At 55.0% G+C, this 15,053-nt stretch overlaps 1 protein-coding gene across 5 annotated transcripts in view; it reads left to right on the top strand.

The window, feature by feature from the left end:
- The first annotated feature begins 6,556 nt into the window (after positions 1–6,556).
- The window catches only part of PRODH (proline dehydrogenase 1), a 23,807-nt gene continuing 15,310 nt past the window's right edge, over positions 6,557–15,053 (top strand). For 3 of the 5 annotated variants that reach the window (XM_063704906.1, XM_055374911.1, XM_063704907.1), the window contains exons 1-3: positions 6,756–6,835; positions 10,095–10,750; positions 11,716–11,924. In XM_063704906.1, the coding sequence (XP_063560976.1) occupies positions 10,709–10,750; positions 11,716–11,924 (251 nt within the window). In that variant the 5' untranslated portion in view covers positions 6,756–6,835; positions 10,095–10,708. Of the gene's footprint in view, positions 6,836–10,094; positions 10,751–11,715; positions 11,925–15,053 lie in introns of all 5 variants that reach the window. The other 2 variants (XM_055374912.1, XM_055374908.2) reach the window with 2 other exon arrangements.

Below are 15,053 nucleotides of genomic sequence, written 5' to 3'. Positions count from 1 at the left end.
TGTGAGTAGCTCTGTGGCTAGTGATGGTGAGGCAGGGCCTGGAGTAGATCCATCACTGAGAATTCTTTTTCTTTTTCTTTTTCTTTTTCTTTTTTTTTTTTTGAGACGGAGTCTAGCTCTGTCACCAGGCTGGAGTGCAGTGGCAAGATCTCAGCTCACTGCAACCTCCAACTCCCTGGTTCAAGTGATTCTCCTGCCTCAGCCTCCTGAGTAGCTGGGATTACAGGCACCCGCCACCACGCCCGGCTAATTTTTGTATGTTTAGTAGAGACGGGGTTTCACCATGTTGGCCAGGATGGTCTTGATCTCCTGACCTTGTGATCCACCCACCTCGGCCTCCCAAAGTGCTGGGATTACAGGTGTGAACCACAGCGCCCGGCCGAGAATTCTTAATGAAATGGGAACATTCCTCCCAGGAAATGCACAGGGGCCTGCAGTGATAGAGCGGCCTCAGGTATGTGCACAGGTGTGAACACGCCTTCCACAGAGGGCAGTGGACGTGCACATGACTCACACACACTGCAGCGCAGGGCAAGTGTCCCACATGTGTTCATGCTTGTGCACACGTCAGTGGGCTGGACGTGTGTGTGCACACCTGTGTCATGCCTGCAGAGAAGACAACGGAGAGAAATACACCCAAATCTCCCCTCTGGGTCCCTGCCCTGGGTGCTGGGATGTCAGAACAGGTTGATGTCCTTTTATCTTTCCCCATATCCACCACGCTGTCTACCAAAGCACGCCTTAGTTTTATAATCAGAAATGAAATGCACCGTTTCAAGAAAGCCATGGGCCAGCCCCTCTGTGCCCTGGTGTTGGCGGGGGCAGAGGGGTGGGGTGTGTAGGGGGAGATTAGCCTCATGCAGCCGTGGGGCCAGGGAGGCCAAGGTCAGCTTGCTCAGCACCTGGAGGTACAGCGAGTACCAACAACACAGCCTAGCTTGACCGCGGAAGGAAAATCAATGCTGGGCACAAGGACTGACGGCAGACTCACTGGGAACACTGTCCACCGACGTCAGAGCTGCTCACAGGGCACCCGGGAGCTTGCCAGGGAGCCCGGCTGCCTGTGTTTGGAACAACCCTGGTGGGCGAGCACGGGCCCCTCACCTGACTCCACTCAGTGCCCTTCCCAGAGGGGAGACAAAGGCCGTGAACAGCTCTGGAGGCACTCCCTGCCAGTGCCCCCCAGGCCTGGCTAAAGAAATCTCAAATACTCCGAAGGGCCTGGCTCCAGCGGCCCCTGCTATGGGTCAGCCTCAGGGGGATGCTCATCTTCAATTGGCCCTGACTGTTCCACATTACAAGATAAACTGTGGGGTTAACTCAAGGCATTATTACTTTGTAAAGACCGCTCTTATACAAGAGCGGTCAATGCAAAAACATTGAGTCCTGTCTTCCTCCATTCCATGTCCTTGCCCCCCATCCACATGTGGCCTGCATGGACAGACAGCTTCACACACTCAGACTCTTCCCTCCCCGCACATCAGAGATGTGTGTCCCTGTTACTGACATGCAGGGAGGGGCTCATCATCTTGGGCACACCCCATGGTGCCCTGAGCCCATCATCACCTAAGGTGGACATTGAAGGAATTCCCAGGTTTTCCTTTTCAGAAGCCACGGCTCAGGCCAGTGCCTAGGAGGTCAGAGGTTGGGGGCTCAGGGAGGGGTCGCTGCCCAACCGTGCCACCTTGGACTCAGAGTGCCAGCCCAGGGAACCAGGCAGGCCCGGCTCTGACTGTGCCGCTGGGCGACCACTGGCTGAGACCTGGGGCTGAAACACATCCCACACCAGCCAACTGTAACAAGCAACACCCATTGAACACAGCCACCCACCTGGGGACAGATCAAGAAGCTGTCACAGATGGCAGAAGAAAACCTGAGGAAAGAGGGACAACCAGTCACAATGAGTAAGTTACTGGTAGCTATGATATCGGTTATCACCACTGCCGTGAGTATTACTTCAACAAGGGCTGACACAGAGAACAATTATACTTACGGGGCATATTTATCAATCTTGACTGGTAATAATGCCTGAATGTAATCACTCTATGACGTATTTACACATGCTTTCTGATCTCAGTATTTACCATAATAAATCTGCTCCTATAATTGAGGCATACTGCCTTCAAAAACCTATTTGTAAACAAAATAGAACCTGGCCAGAAATAATGAACGTACTTGTTTAGGAAGATTGCATTGCAGAACAGGCAGAGGTGCTGTGCAGCGATTCCTATGGAATCATTATTGATTGGTCCCCTAAGGGGATGTTTAGCTTGAATTGCACCTCTCAGTCTGCATGCCACGGCCACCCTATGTTCAGCTGGTCTGAACAAATGGTCAGATGGTAGAAATGATAAGAAGTATGGCAAAAGTTCCCATTATCTGGAACCATGGCGGTATAGTGGCACCTCAATCTCAAATGATATGGCCCGCTCTAGGAGCTTCACATAAGGATTTGTGGAAACTATTAACAGTTCTTAATAAGATCAAAATTTGGGAAAGAATAAAAAAGCATCTAGAAGGGCCCTCTACAAATTTGTCTTTGGATGTGCAAAATTAAAAGAACAAATATTTAAAGCATCCCAGGAACATCTGACCTTAATGCCAGGAACTGGAGTGCTTGAAGGAGCTGCAGACAGATTAGCAGCTAGTAACCCATTAAAATGGATAAAAACACGCCAGGTGCAGTGGCTCACGCCTGTAATCCCAGCACTTTGGGAGGCCGAGGCGGGTGGATCACAAGGTCAGGAGATCTAGACCATCCTGGCTAACATGGTGAAACCCCGTCTCTACTAAAAATACAAAAAATTAGCCGGGTGTGGTGGCAGGCGCCTGTAGTCCCAGCCACTTGGGAGGCTGAGGCAGGAGAATGGCGTGAACCCGGGAGGCAGAGCTTGCAGTAAGCGGAGATTGTCCCACTGCACACCAGCCTGGGCAACAGAGCGAGACTCTGTCTCAAAAAAAAAAAAGAAACAATGTTTATCACTGGCTTGCTGTCAATAAATATGTGGGTAAATCTCTGTTTGAGGCTCTCAGCTCTGAAGGCTGTGAGACCCCTGATTTCCCACTCCACACCTCTGTATTTCTGTGTGTGTGTGTCTTTAATTATTCTAGCACCACTGTGTTAGGGTCTCCCCGACTAAGCTGGTCTCAGCAGGAAACAATCTAGCAGGGGTGGGGGGATCTAACTACCTTTTCTCATATACGCATTGAAAATGATTATATAAAGTGGTGAAGTGTGATTGCATTCACATAAACAGTGGCGTGTTCTGGGATCCAGCAGACAATCTTAACTTCAGGAAATGCAATCACATTTTACTAGCTTTGCAAAAAATGAATAAAATGACATAGCTGAACAGAACTCAAGTAGGATCTGTGAACGGCAGCATGGAGTGGATAATGGGATAACATACCGATGAGGGAATTTATATACCCAGCAGCCCAGGTTTGGTGCAGGCTGATAAAGGAAAGACAAGCTCCAAATTAAACAAATGTGAATGAATTCCTTTGCCTGCAGACAGAGCAAATGTATCGGTAAAAGTAGCTACAGGGCAAGCAGCAAAAATGCAACAAATCAGAATGAACGCAGGGAGCCATGGTTCCAGCACAGAAACAAATATTTCAGGAGTACAGGTAAGAGGCACATGGCAAAAAAAAAAAACAACAAAAAAACCTGACTTTGCCAGAGCTCCAATGTCATGCTCATGGCTGAGGAGAAACAATTATCTCGCTGGGAATGAGTGCAAGTGGGAGAATGGAAGGAGTCCTGAGCGGGGCTGACTGCATGTCCGCAGGAGCCCGGACAGGCAGCACAGTGGCCTCTCTACCCTCGAAGGTCTGTTTCTTGTCTGCTTCCTCCTTGGGAGTGGCAGGCCCTGGTGACCGGCCCAACCTCGGGGGCGCCCAGCAGCTGGGTCACCACCACATGCCCAAGTCTGGCCCTCTCAGATCTGCCTGTCTCCTGAGCTGGAGAACAGACCCCACCCCTCTGTCCCCGGCACTCAACTCCCATCCAGCCGATCTCCCTGAGGACCCCCCCACCGCCAACTCCCACCTGGATCCTCTGGCCCTGGCAGGGCATCATTCTTTCAAAATAATCCATGACTGGGCGCAGTGGCTCACGCCTGAATCCCAGCACTCTGAGAGGCCAAGGTAGGAGGATTGCTTGAGCCCAGGAGTTTCAGATCAACCTGGGTAACACAGCCAGACCCTGTCTCCACAAAAAAATATTTTTTAAAAATTAGCTAGGTGCAGTCCAGCCTGTAGTCCCAGCTACTTGGGAGGTTGAGGCAGGGGGATCACTTGAGCCCGGGTGTCAGGCCTCTGAGCCCAAGCTAAGCCATCATATCCCTTGTGACCTGCACGGATACATCCAGATGGGCTGAAGCAACTGAAGATCCACAGAAGAAGTGAAAATAGCCTTAACTGATGACATTCCACCATTGTAATTTGTTTCTGCCCCACCCTAACTGATCAATGTACTTCATAATCTCCCCCACCCTTAAGAAGGTTCTTGGTAATTCTCCCCACCCTTGAGAATGTACTTTGTGAGATCCACTCCCTGCCCCCAGAACATTGCTCTTAACTCCACTGCCTATCCCAAAACCTTTAAGAACTAATGATAATCCCACCACCCTTTGCTGACTCCTTTTTTGGACTCAGCCTGCCTGCACCCAGGTGAAATAAACAGCCTTGTTGCTCATACAAAGCTGTTTGGTGGTCCCTTCACAGGGACACATGAGACACCAGGAGTTCAAGGCCACAGTGAGCTGTGATCACATGGCTGCACTCCAGCTTGGGCAACAGAGAGAGACCCTGTCTCTTAAAAAAAAAAAAAAAGCCATCAGCTGGCTCAGGGTAGCCACCTGCCAAGGGTCCCCAGCTGAGCGTAAGATCTGCTTCCTAGGATTTACAGAGCTCCTGTGAAACTCAGTTGTTTCATTGATTGTCACATGGAGCCAGTGACTTTCAGGCCAGCCTTGTTCCCACAGGTGCCCTCACAGGTGGGCTCTCCCGTGGGCCTGGGCACCCAGCGCTAGGCCTGCCCTGCTATGGTCTGGACGTGAGTGGTGATCTCTGTGATCCCTGCATCCCTCGCTTCTCCCCCTGCCCTCTCTGCAGCCCTGCCCCTGGCAGCCCCTGCCCACCTTTGCCTCTGTGCAGGGCCACAGGCTTCCTTGAAGCAAATGCTAGAACTTTGCTTTTTTAAAAAAATATAACAGCTTTATTGAGATATTGAATGGTTTTTTAGTCTATACACAAGGTTGAGCAAACATCACCACTCTCTAGCCCCAGAGTATTTCCAGACCCCAAAGAAACTCCGTGGACCTTGGCAGCCCCTCCCACTCCTCCCGTCCTCCACCTCCAGGCACCACTGCCAGTGCCATACTCACCAGGCTACACTATGGGCTTGTCTTCGTGTGACTTCTGTCTCTATCGATTTGTCTATTCTGAACTCTTCATATAAAACGAACCATACAACTTGTGGCCGTTTGTGTCCGGAATCTTTCTTTAAAAAAAAAAAAATTCACCGGGCGTGGTGGCTCACGCCTGTAATCCCAGCACTCTGGGAGGCGGAGGCGGGCGGATCACGAGGTCAGGAGATCAAGACCATCCTGGCTAACACGGTGAAACCCCGTCTCTACTAAAAACATAAAAAATTAGCCAGGCTTGGCAGGCGCCTGTAGTCCCAGCTACTCTGGAGGCTGAGGTGGGAGAATGGCGTGAACCCGGGAGGCAGAGGTTGCAGTGAGCTGAGATCATGCCACTGCACTCCAGCCTGGGAGACAGAGCAAGACTCCATCTCAAAAAAAAAAAAAAAATTCACTTTTATTTTTGAGACAGGGTCTCCCTCCATTGCCCAGGCTGGAGTTCAGTGGCACAATCATAGCTCACTGCAGCTTCAACCTCCTGGGCTCAAGCAATCCCCTCACCTCAGCCTCCTGAGTAGCTGGGATTACAGACATGCAACACCATGCCTGGTTAATTTTGTATTTTTTGTAGAGACGAGGTCTTACTATGTTGCCCAGACTGCTCTGGCACTCCTGGGCTCAAAAGATCCTCCTGCCTCGGCCTCCCAAAGTGCTGAGATTACAGGCGTGAGCCACCACACCCGGCTATTTTTATTTTTTAGTTGACACATAATAATTGTACATATTTGTGGGGTACGCAGTGATGTTTCTGTACGTGTATAGTGATCAGATGAGGGTAATTAGCATACCTATCATGTCAAACATTTATTATTTCTTTGCATTACGAACACTCAATATTCTCCTTCAAGCTATCTGAAAATACATAATTTTGTTTTGAGACAGGGTCTCACTCTGTTGCTGTCTTCACGGAGAGCAGGAGCAGCGGCTTTGGGAAGCCAGTGGGCCTTGGCCTCAGCCCTGCCGGCAGAGGGTCCCCACCATGCAACTGAAGTGCCAGGGTGCTTGTGAAGTCTAAGCCATTGTCTGGCATTTGTCAGGAATATAGGGTGAGGCCTCTGGGACCGAGCGGGGCGGGGCGGGGCGGGACCAACAGCGCATACTTAAGCGGCCCGGGCGGGTACCGCCGTCCCGCCATGGCTCTGAGGCGCGCCCTGCCCGCGCTGCGCCCCTGCATTCCCCGCTTCGTCCCGCTGTCCACGGCGCCGGCCTCCCGCGAGCAGCCCGCAGCGGGCCCAGCGGCCGTGCTAGGAGGTGGGTCGGCCACGGCAGTGCGGCCGCCGGTGCCCGCCGTAGACTTCGGCAACGCGCAGGAGGCGTACCGCAGCCGGCGAACCTGGGAGCTGGCGCGCAGCCTGCTGGTGCTGCGCTTGTGCGCCTGGCCCGCGCTGCTGGCGCGCCACGAGCAGGTGCGCGGGGTGCAGGCGGGGGCGCGGGGGCTTCTGCCGGTCCCGGGAGCCTTTACGGAGCTTCCTGGCCTGAAACGGGTGCCTCCCAAGCATCTCCTGGAGCAAGGGAAGCCAGGAAGGGAGGCGTTTCCTGCAGTCCCTCTCGGACCTCGCAAATTTTCCTATTTGTCGATGTCTACCAACTAAAAAACAATAGTCGTTTTAATATTTACGATATATACCACTTGTAGGAATACAGAGTTATCACTTGGAATTTAAAATGGAGTATTCTTCATGTTGAGACAAGAGAATCCTGGTGTAGGGCTCATAGCCTGGGACCCCAGAATTCAAACCCCGGGATCCAGCCGCTTCCCAGACACGGACACTCTGAGAACACTGTTGGGGAAAAATGGGAAGCCCCTCAAACGCCCAGCTTTGAACTCACCCATGGTAACTTTAAAAAGTGTCAGGGCTTTTGGTGACGGTGGTGGGGGGCAACAAACAGAACACTCTTTTAGCCGCATCAGCCTAGGGGTACTAGAGATGACGGTTATCTCCAGGTGACCCTGGGAAGAGTTTGCAAGGTTCCGTTTGTTGGTGCCAGGGGGTCTGGTGGTGTTGATTTCTCAGGTGAGACTGTACAGAGCTCGGGGGCTGCACCCCTGGCCTCAACAGGAGGCGGAGGAAGGCGGGGGACGGTGTCAGATGAGAAGCACCGAGCCACACTTGAGCTTAGGTGAGGCCTCGGCGGGTGCGAGGTGAGGGCAGGGGTCCACGAAATCAGAGTCAGATGCTGTTGGCCCGAATCCCATGGGGAGCGCCAAGGTCAGCCTAGGACCCGTGGTGGCGGGAGTGCGGAGGTTGGTGGAGGAAGAAGGAGCTGAACTGGACAGATGGAGGGCTCTGGGAGGGCATTGCTGTGCTTGTGCACATAAGGATGTCTTAAGGTCAAGTTTTGGCCATAGAAAGCCCCGGCCAAGGAGACAGGAGGGCGAGAAGGGACATCTCAGGTAGAGGAACTGGCAAGGTGAGGGACGGCGATGTGGAGGCTTTGGGGAGTGCCCACATCTAAGGGGCATCCCAAAAGAGGAGCCAGTGCTGGTGGTGCTGCAATAGGAGGAGGAGGCAGCAGGGCAGGAATGCCAGGGGAGGGAGTGGCCAGCCACAGGTCCCTGCCCAGGGCAAGGACGGGCATGCTAGGTGGCAGCTGGGGCCAGTCGTGCAGAAGCCATGCCCACCTTGTGGCCGGGATGGAGTGGGGACTAGGAAGGCACCAGGTCAGGTTTCTGTAGGCACAGCCCTAAGCGTGGCCGGGATGGGGAGGGGGCTAGGAAGGCACCAGGTCACGTTTCTCTAGGCACAGCCCTAAGCGTGGCCGGGATGGGGAGGGGACTAGAAAGGCACCAGGTCAGGTTTCTGTAGGCACAGCCCTAAGGTTTCTTGTCTAGATTCAAGACAAGTTGTTGCACAGAGAAACCAGCAGAGCTGGGTGTGGGGTTTGGTGCCCAGTCTGCTGCGGGGAATGCTGGGTGCTGTTCCGTGACTGTGGGAGGAAACTGTCGGCTCCGCTGTCCCTTGGGTGCCTTCTTGAGGCAAGTGCCAGGGCTCAGGGATGGTGCTGTGAGTACCTGGAAGAGGCAGGGCATCCAGAGGCGACCTCTCCCAGGCTCCCCTAGGGTCCCACCTGTGCCCTGGGAAGCCCCTCAGTGGGGTCTGTACTGTTGTCTTGCTAGTGGTCCCATGGGTGTCGGCAGCCTCAGCACTGGAAGAAGGCAGAGGCCAAGTCCTGGGCTTGTGAGCTGCTCACTAGAACCTGGTCCTGTGAGCAGGCCAGAGGGGAGTTCCTTCCCTCACCCTCCGGGCTGTGGGGAGATTCCTTCTGCTGAGCCAGCACAGGTCTGTGAGGCACCCGGGCAGTGAGGCCACATCTGCCACAGGCGTGTCAGGTTGCAGTAGCTGATCTTTGAGCTGCTGCCTTGGATGGGGACAGCAGTGGGGCCCGCCCTTGCCTGAAAGCCAGACTTATTGAGGAGGGTTTAGGAAAGTCTCAGGATTTCCATGACAACAGCACTGAGGTTGGGTGTGCGCCCTCACAGAAGGGACAGGACCCGTGGTGACAGTGGTTCCCTGAGTGGGGGGAGGGGAGAGAACCGGCTCTACCAGTGTTACTCTGCACACATTCGGTTGAGTCTTTCACAGGGGGTACAAGTGTATGTGTTACTGGTGCAGGTTTCTAAATCCTCGAAGGATCTCCTCACCCGAAGAAGATGTGGGGCTGCCCTGGTCTCAGGTAGTGCCATGCGGGGACATCAGTGACACCAGGATGGTGTTAAAGTGGTTGCTTTGCTGTGGAGTCAGCTTTAAAATTACCAGCCCTAGGCTCATGCCTGTAATTCTAGCACTTCAGGAGGTCAAGGCAGGAGGATCACTTAAGGCCAGGAGTTCAAGACCAGCCTGAGCAACATCGTGAAACCCTGTCTCTACAAAATATTTTTAAAAGTTAGCTGGGGCCAGGTGCGGTGGCTCACGCCTGTAATCCCAGCACTTTGGGTGGCCGAGGCGGGTGGATCACCTGAAGTCAGGAGTTCGAGACCAGCCTGGCCAACATGGAGAAACCCCATCTCTACTAAAAATATAAAAATTAGCTGGGCATGGTGGTGTGCGCCTGTAATCTCTGCTACTTGGGAGGCTGAGGCGGGAGAATCGCTTGAACCTGGGAGGTGGAGGTTGCAGTGAGCCGAGATTGTGCTACTGCACTCCAGCCTGGGCAACAAGAGCAAAACTCTGCCTCAAAAAAAAAGAAAAAAAAAAGTTAGCTGAGTGTGGTGGTGCATGCCTGTAGTCCCAACTACTCTGGAGGCCGAGATAGGAGTGTCGCTTGAGCCCAGGAGTGAGACCCTGCCTCTAAAAATAAACAAATAAAAAACCTGCCAGCCCTGCCTGTGTGCTTCTGCAGCCCTGAGCAGGGAGCTTCCACCCTCAGCCCGGGCCCAGTCCCCCAGCCCCCAATCTTTGTGAATAAGCATCCCTGGAGTCAGTGCAGCCTGGGCTCCCGCCCCTTCATTTAGTGCTGGCCGTGCAGAGGCGAGCAGTTAGGTAGAGGGAGACTGCGTGGCCCTGTGCGGCAGTCGTGCCGGCCCCTGCAGCAGACAGTTGCCCACCCTCCCTCCTGTTGTTTTCTGATGGTTCTCTCAGAGCGGATGTGGATAAGCCCAGTGATGGTTTTCAGGTCCCCAGTTCTGCCCCGCCTGCCACTTGGGTGATCTTTGATATGTTTCAGACCCATCCTGTTCTCCCAACTATCCCTGGGTGCTGCCAGCAGGAATGAGGCCTGGCTCAGGCTCAGTGGGAGACGGAGAACATGTCAGCCTGTTCATTTTCCAGTTTCTAATCCTCTTGATAAAAGAACAAAATGCAGTAAAGTCAGATTCTGCTTGGAGGCTGCAGGAAGGCAGGGGTGAGTGCCTGGGAAACCCTGGTCCTTGGGGCTGCCCCATAGCATGCCCAGGGGTGATGGTCAGGAGGCATCTCCATGGGGCACCAATGTTCAGGGTAAGGCTGTGGGGCTATGTCTGCCTGTGGGCAGGCGTGTGGGTGCTCAGGGCTGGCTTGGGTGTAAGTGTTTGACTCGCTAATGCTTTTGCTTAGACTAGAAGTTGTTCCTGAAACTACGGTCTCAAGAGATGCTCCCCACATAAAAGGAGTTCTAGTATCCATTGGGTTTGAGAAACCCCAGGCTCTTCCTGTGTTGGGGCTGAGTCGGCAGGGGCAGCAGACACAACGTGGAGGTGTGCTTCTGAGCATCACACTCGGCCCTCCTCTCCAAGTAGCCTCTCGTTGTCCCTGTCCTTTCTGTCCTGGCTGTCCCCCGTGCTGGAGCTCCCACAGTTCTCCATGCCATCTCCTCGCCTTGGCAAGCCCCACTCCTGGATCTGGGTTAGTAAACACCCCTGCCCTACCCTGCAGGCACTGCCCCATCCCCCTGTCCTGAGTCATAGGCAGAGTCCCTCCTTCCCCTTTGGGGTTCCTTTACCACCAGGATGTGAGATCCTGGTCGGTTTCCTTTGGTTGTTTCCAGTCTATAAAAGGTGCTTGGTGCATGGCAGCTTGGGACATCTGAATGAGCGACGTGGTGAAATATGATTGGAGGAGACAGACAGTTCCCGGGCAGCGTCTGTCAGAGTGGCTGGTCAGCCCCAGATGACCCTGCAGAGCGCATGGGTCCTGGGGTGGGAGTCATCTCACAGGCCCCTGTGGACTGTCACCTAGCTCATTGTCCTTGTCGCCAGGGCATGCCTCCCTCCAGCCGGGCACAGACTCAGCCTGAGTTTCACACGTTTGTTATTCAGCATCCATTCGGGGGCTGGCCTCATGCCAGTCACACTGTTTAAGGGACTTGGGATAAGAGGGAACAAAACATTGAAAAAGCTGGGCACTCAAGTACTAGAAAGTCAAGTTAGATCCTCCTCTTCCCCAGCAGAACTACCAAGGTGTGGATACAGAGGATGGTCTCAAAATGCCCGCTGTCATCCCCAGGGAGGCTGGCCATTCTCCTTTTTACCCACCAAGCAGTGGTCAGGCACCCACTGTGTGCCGCTGGAGTGACTCATGGGTGGGGCCCTGAAGGGACATAGTCCAGGTGGGAACAGTGTCCTCAGGCCAAGCAGGCAGCACCTCCTGCGGTCTCTCTGCCCTGGATGGGAACTGGAGTGATGGACAGGGTGGAGAAGCAAGCGGCTTTAGCTGGTCTTCACCGAAATTGACCCTGAAAGCCCAGTCGCCAAGAGACCATATCGAGGCCCCATGGCTGGGGTGAAGTGTGGTCGGGGATGAGCAGCGGTGCCCTGCTGGGGAAGGAGAGTTCAGGCAGCCCAGGACAGCGGCTTCCCTTTGCCTTTCAGCTGCTGTATGTTTCCAGGAAACTTCTAGGACAGAGGCTATTCAACAAGCTCATGAAGATGACCTTCTATGGGCATTTTGTAGCCGGGGAGGACCAGGAGTCCATCCAGCCCCTGCTTCGGCACTACAGGGCCTTCGGTGTCGGCGCCATCCTGGACTATGGAGTGGAGGAGGACCTGAGCCCCGAGGAGGCAGAGCACAAGGAGATGGAGTAAGGCCTGCCCGGTGTCTGCGGGCTTTCTGATCATGACCCTGGAGCACCCAGTGGGAGCAGGTGGGATGTGTCCAGCTGCTGGGCTTCAGCCTCAGCTGGGCGGAAGCCAAGGCTAGGAGAGCTTGGTCAGCCCAACTACCGATGACCCTCCTGGGCTCTGCCTGGATTTCTTGCATTTTTGTTTCGTGCGGTGGACAGCTCTGGGCTTTCATGGGAGGCCTGGTGTGCGTGAGGCCTGAGGAAGCAGAGTACAGAATGGCCCTTGGCCCTATCTAGTCCACCGCCTGGAGGGGCACAGGCACCAGCATATGAACCAAGCACTCTGCAAAGAATGGTTGGTCTTGCCTGGATCTCCCATGAGCCAGGGACTGCTCCAGGAAGTGGAGGGAAACGTGGTCTTGTTGTTCTGTCCTGATGCCCTGCCCAGGAGGGCGGATCAGGGTGGTACCAACTGCCCTCTACACTCACTGCCCAGGGAAGGGGCCCTGTATCAGGTTAGTGGCCTCCAGGAGCTGACTCCAGGCCGGCCTGCTACACTGCTCCTGGCTTCAATTCCCTTCTCCACTGACAATGGGGCAGGGGCCAGGCCTGGGAGGTTCCACAACTGCAGGGCGGGCTGAGGCCAGGCAAGGGTCGGGCAGTGGGACCTGCCTGCGGGTCAGGAATCCCTGCAAAAGAGAGGCTGTAGCAGAGCCTCCTCCATCAGGTCAGCAAGTTTGTGTAAACAGCCAGGTAGCACAGACTCTCAGTCAGGCCACACCCTCCCTGCCACAACGGCTTCACTCTGCCTCAGTAGGGCCATAGTAATTAGAATTTCATATACTTTTCTTGTGTCACAAAATATTATTCTTGTTTTGATTTCTTTCAACCAGTTTTTTAAAAGTAGGGTCTTGCTCTGTTGCCCAGGCTGGAGTGCAGTGGTGCCATTGTTCACTGCAGCCAACCTTCTGGGCTCAAGTGATCCTCCCATCTGAGCCCCCTAAGTAGCTGGGACCACAGGCACGCACCACCATACCTGGCTAAGTTTTAATTTTTTTTTGTGAAGATGGGATCTCCCTATGTCTTCGTATGTATTTGGGTCCCCTGCACCCTGACAGCAGCCGGGCCTGACCCACATAAGGCTTGGGACAGTCCCTCTGTGGACCTGGTCAGGCCTTGGTGATTGTTCCTGCCCCTCCCCTGGTGGCTGGCCTGGGAAGGGGAGGGAAAGGCAGTCACATGAGGCCTCCAGCCCTGGGAACGGAATGTCTGAGGCTTGCCTCTGCATGTCGGCTGCCAGCCGCCTGGAGAGGATTGGCCAGGGGAGCCCAGCCCCTGCCTTGCGATTGGCTGTTTTGAAGGTGGGGTACTCCAGCCCCAGCACCCCACTGTGTTCCTAGCAGGCCCTGTGGGCCTCGCAGCTGCCTGAGCTCTTGGCTGCAGCCTTTGCTGAGCTGCCTGTTGAATAACCAATGGCCTGTGTGTTCTCAGAAGGAGTCTGGGTGGGGACTTGGTTTCACAATGGGATTTTCCTCTCAGGCGCCTCTGGTATGAAAAGACTCCTTTCCCAGGGTGGTCCTGCCTGGCTTCCTCCCTGCCCTGCAGGCTGAGCGTCTGGAGGTGGACTGGCCTGCACTCTGCCAGGGGGCTGGGCACCTGTGTCCTTAGGAGCTTGAGTCCCTTGCCCTGCAAGGGATGCACCTCTCTTGCTGCTGGTGGCTGCTGTCTGCAGGGGTCCTGCTCCAGCTCTGGGAAGTGAACAGGGTTCCCTCCTGTCCTCACAGGGGTGCATGCTGAGGACACCTACCGAGCTCAGCTGCTTTGTGCTTTCAGAGGGGCCTGAGCCATGGGGGTAGGGCTGGGTCTGCAAGCACTGGTCTGATGTCCACACTGCAGCATGGCCTGCTTGGCCAGGAGTGACCAGTCACGCAGACCCTAGTGCAGAGAACTGCTTAGAGATCTGCCTTCCTAACCTACCCTCCTGTCACAAGGGCCATGGGCTCTACTCTGGGGAGAGACACTGAGGCCACCGCCCCAAATTAAGGCCATGGCAAGTGGTGCTGGCCGTGAGAGGCCCAGGGAGGATGGAGGCGTCTGAGTGCATGGCAAAGTGAGTCCCAGCAGTGCTCCCGAGAAAGAAAGAGGAGGTGGGAGCCTGGAGGTGCAGGAGGGCAATGCCCACCCAGAGGAGGGGGGGGACCATGCTTCCCAGAGGCCAGGGCCCCACCCAGCCCCAGGAGAGGAGTCCCAGGGATCCCCCAAGCAGGCTGAGGGCTTGGGGATGGGGAAGGGGCCAAGACATCTTCCTGATGATTGGGCTGTGAGGGAACACCTAGGGGGTGGATGGGGGCATTGGTCTGGCTGTGCAGGCCCAGGGCTGGCTGGAGGCAGGATATGTGTGCAGTGAGTGTCCTGAGTGAGGGGCTGGGGAGGCAGGGGGTTGGGGAGCTGGGGAGGGCGGTACAGGTACGAAGCGGCTTGCCAGGCTTCCCTCCAGGAGAGAGTTGGACAAGGGCGGGGTGTGGACCCCCATGCTCTGTTTGTTTCAATAGGCATCACGTCCCCAGGGACAGCCACCCAGAGCTGAGGTGGAGGCTGAGGGGGTGGTCAGGGTCTTCCTGCTGTCTCTGAAGACCCCCTGGGGACACGTGCTTGTCCTCCTCTGCCCTATGTCCCCTTGTCGCTCTTCCCTCCTCTGTTGTCCTGGGTCGTGCCCATGTGTGCGATCATGTGCCCTTCAACAGACTATACCCTGGGCATGATGAGGGGTGGGACTGTGGGAGCACGAGGCAGGTCCCGGCTTTAAGGAGGCATTGGGATGTGGTCCCCACCCTGATCAGGGCCCCACATCCACTGGTTCACCCTTCCTCCTCTAACACCCCACAGCTGCCAGTGCCATGTGCCCCCCTCTTCCCTGTGGTGCCTTGAGCCAGGACGTGGCAACGTCCCAGGTGGCGAAAGCCAGATTTCCTGTGTGGCACCCGCAGTTCTGAATCAGCTGCTCCCAGGGTGCTTTCTTCCTCTTCTCCAGTGGAAATAGGACCCCTGACCTGCCTGGGAACCACCATTTGTGTCTCCTTGTGACTTATCCATGATGCCTGTTGGAGAGTGTGGCCCTGTCCTTGCTGCGTAGCCATCCACTCTGAG

The sequence above is a fragment of the Gorilla gorilla genome, chromosome 23 (assembly GCF_029281585.2).
Source record: "Gorilla gorilla gorilla isolate KB3781 chromosome 23, NHGRI_mGorGor1-v2.1_pri, whole genome shotgun sequence".
Classification (NCBI taxonomy): domain Eukaryota; kingdom Metazoa; phylum Chordata; class Mammalia; order Primates; family Hominidae; genus Gorilla; species Gorilla gorilla.
Note: the sequence above shows the minus strand (reverse complement) of the source record. Positions and strands in the feature narration are given on the sequence as shown.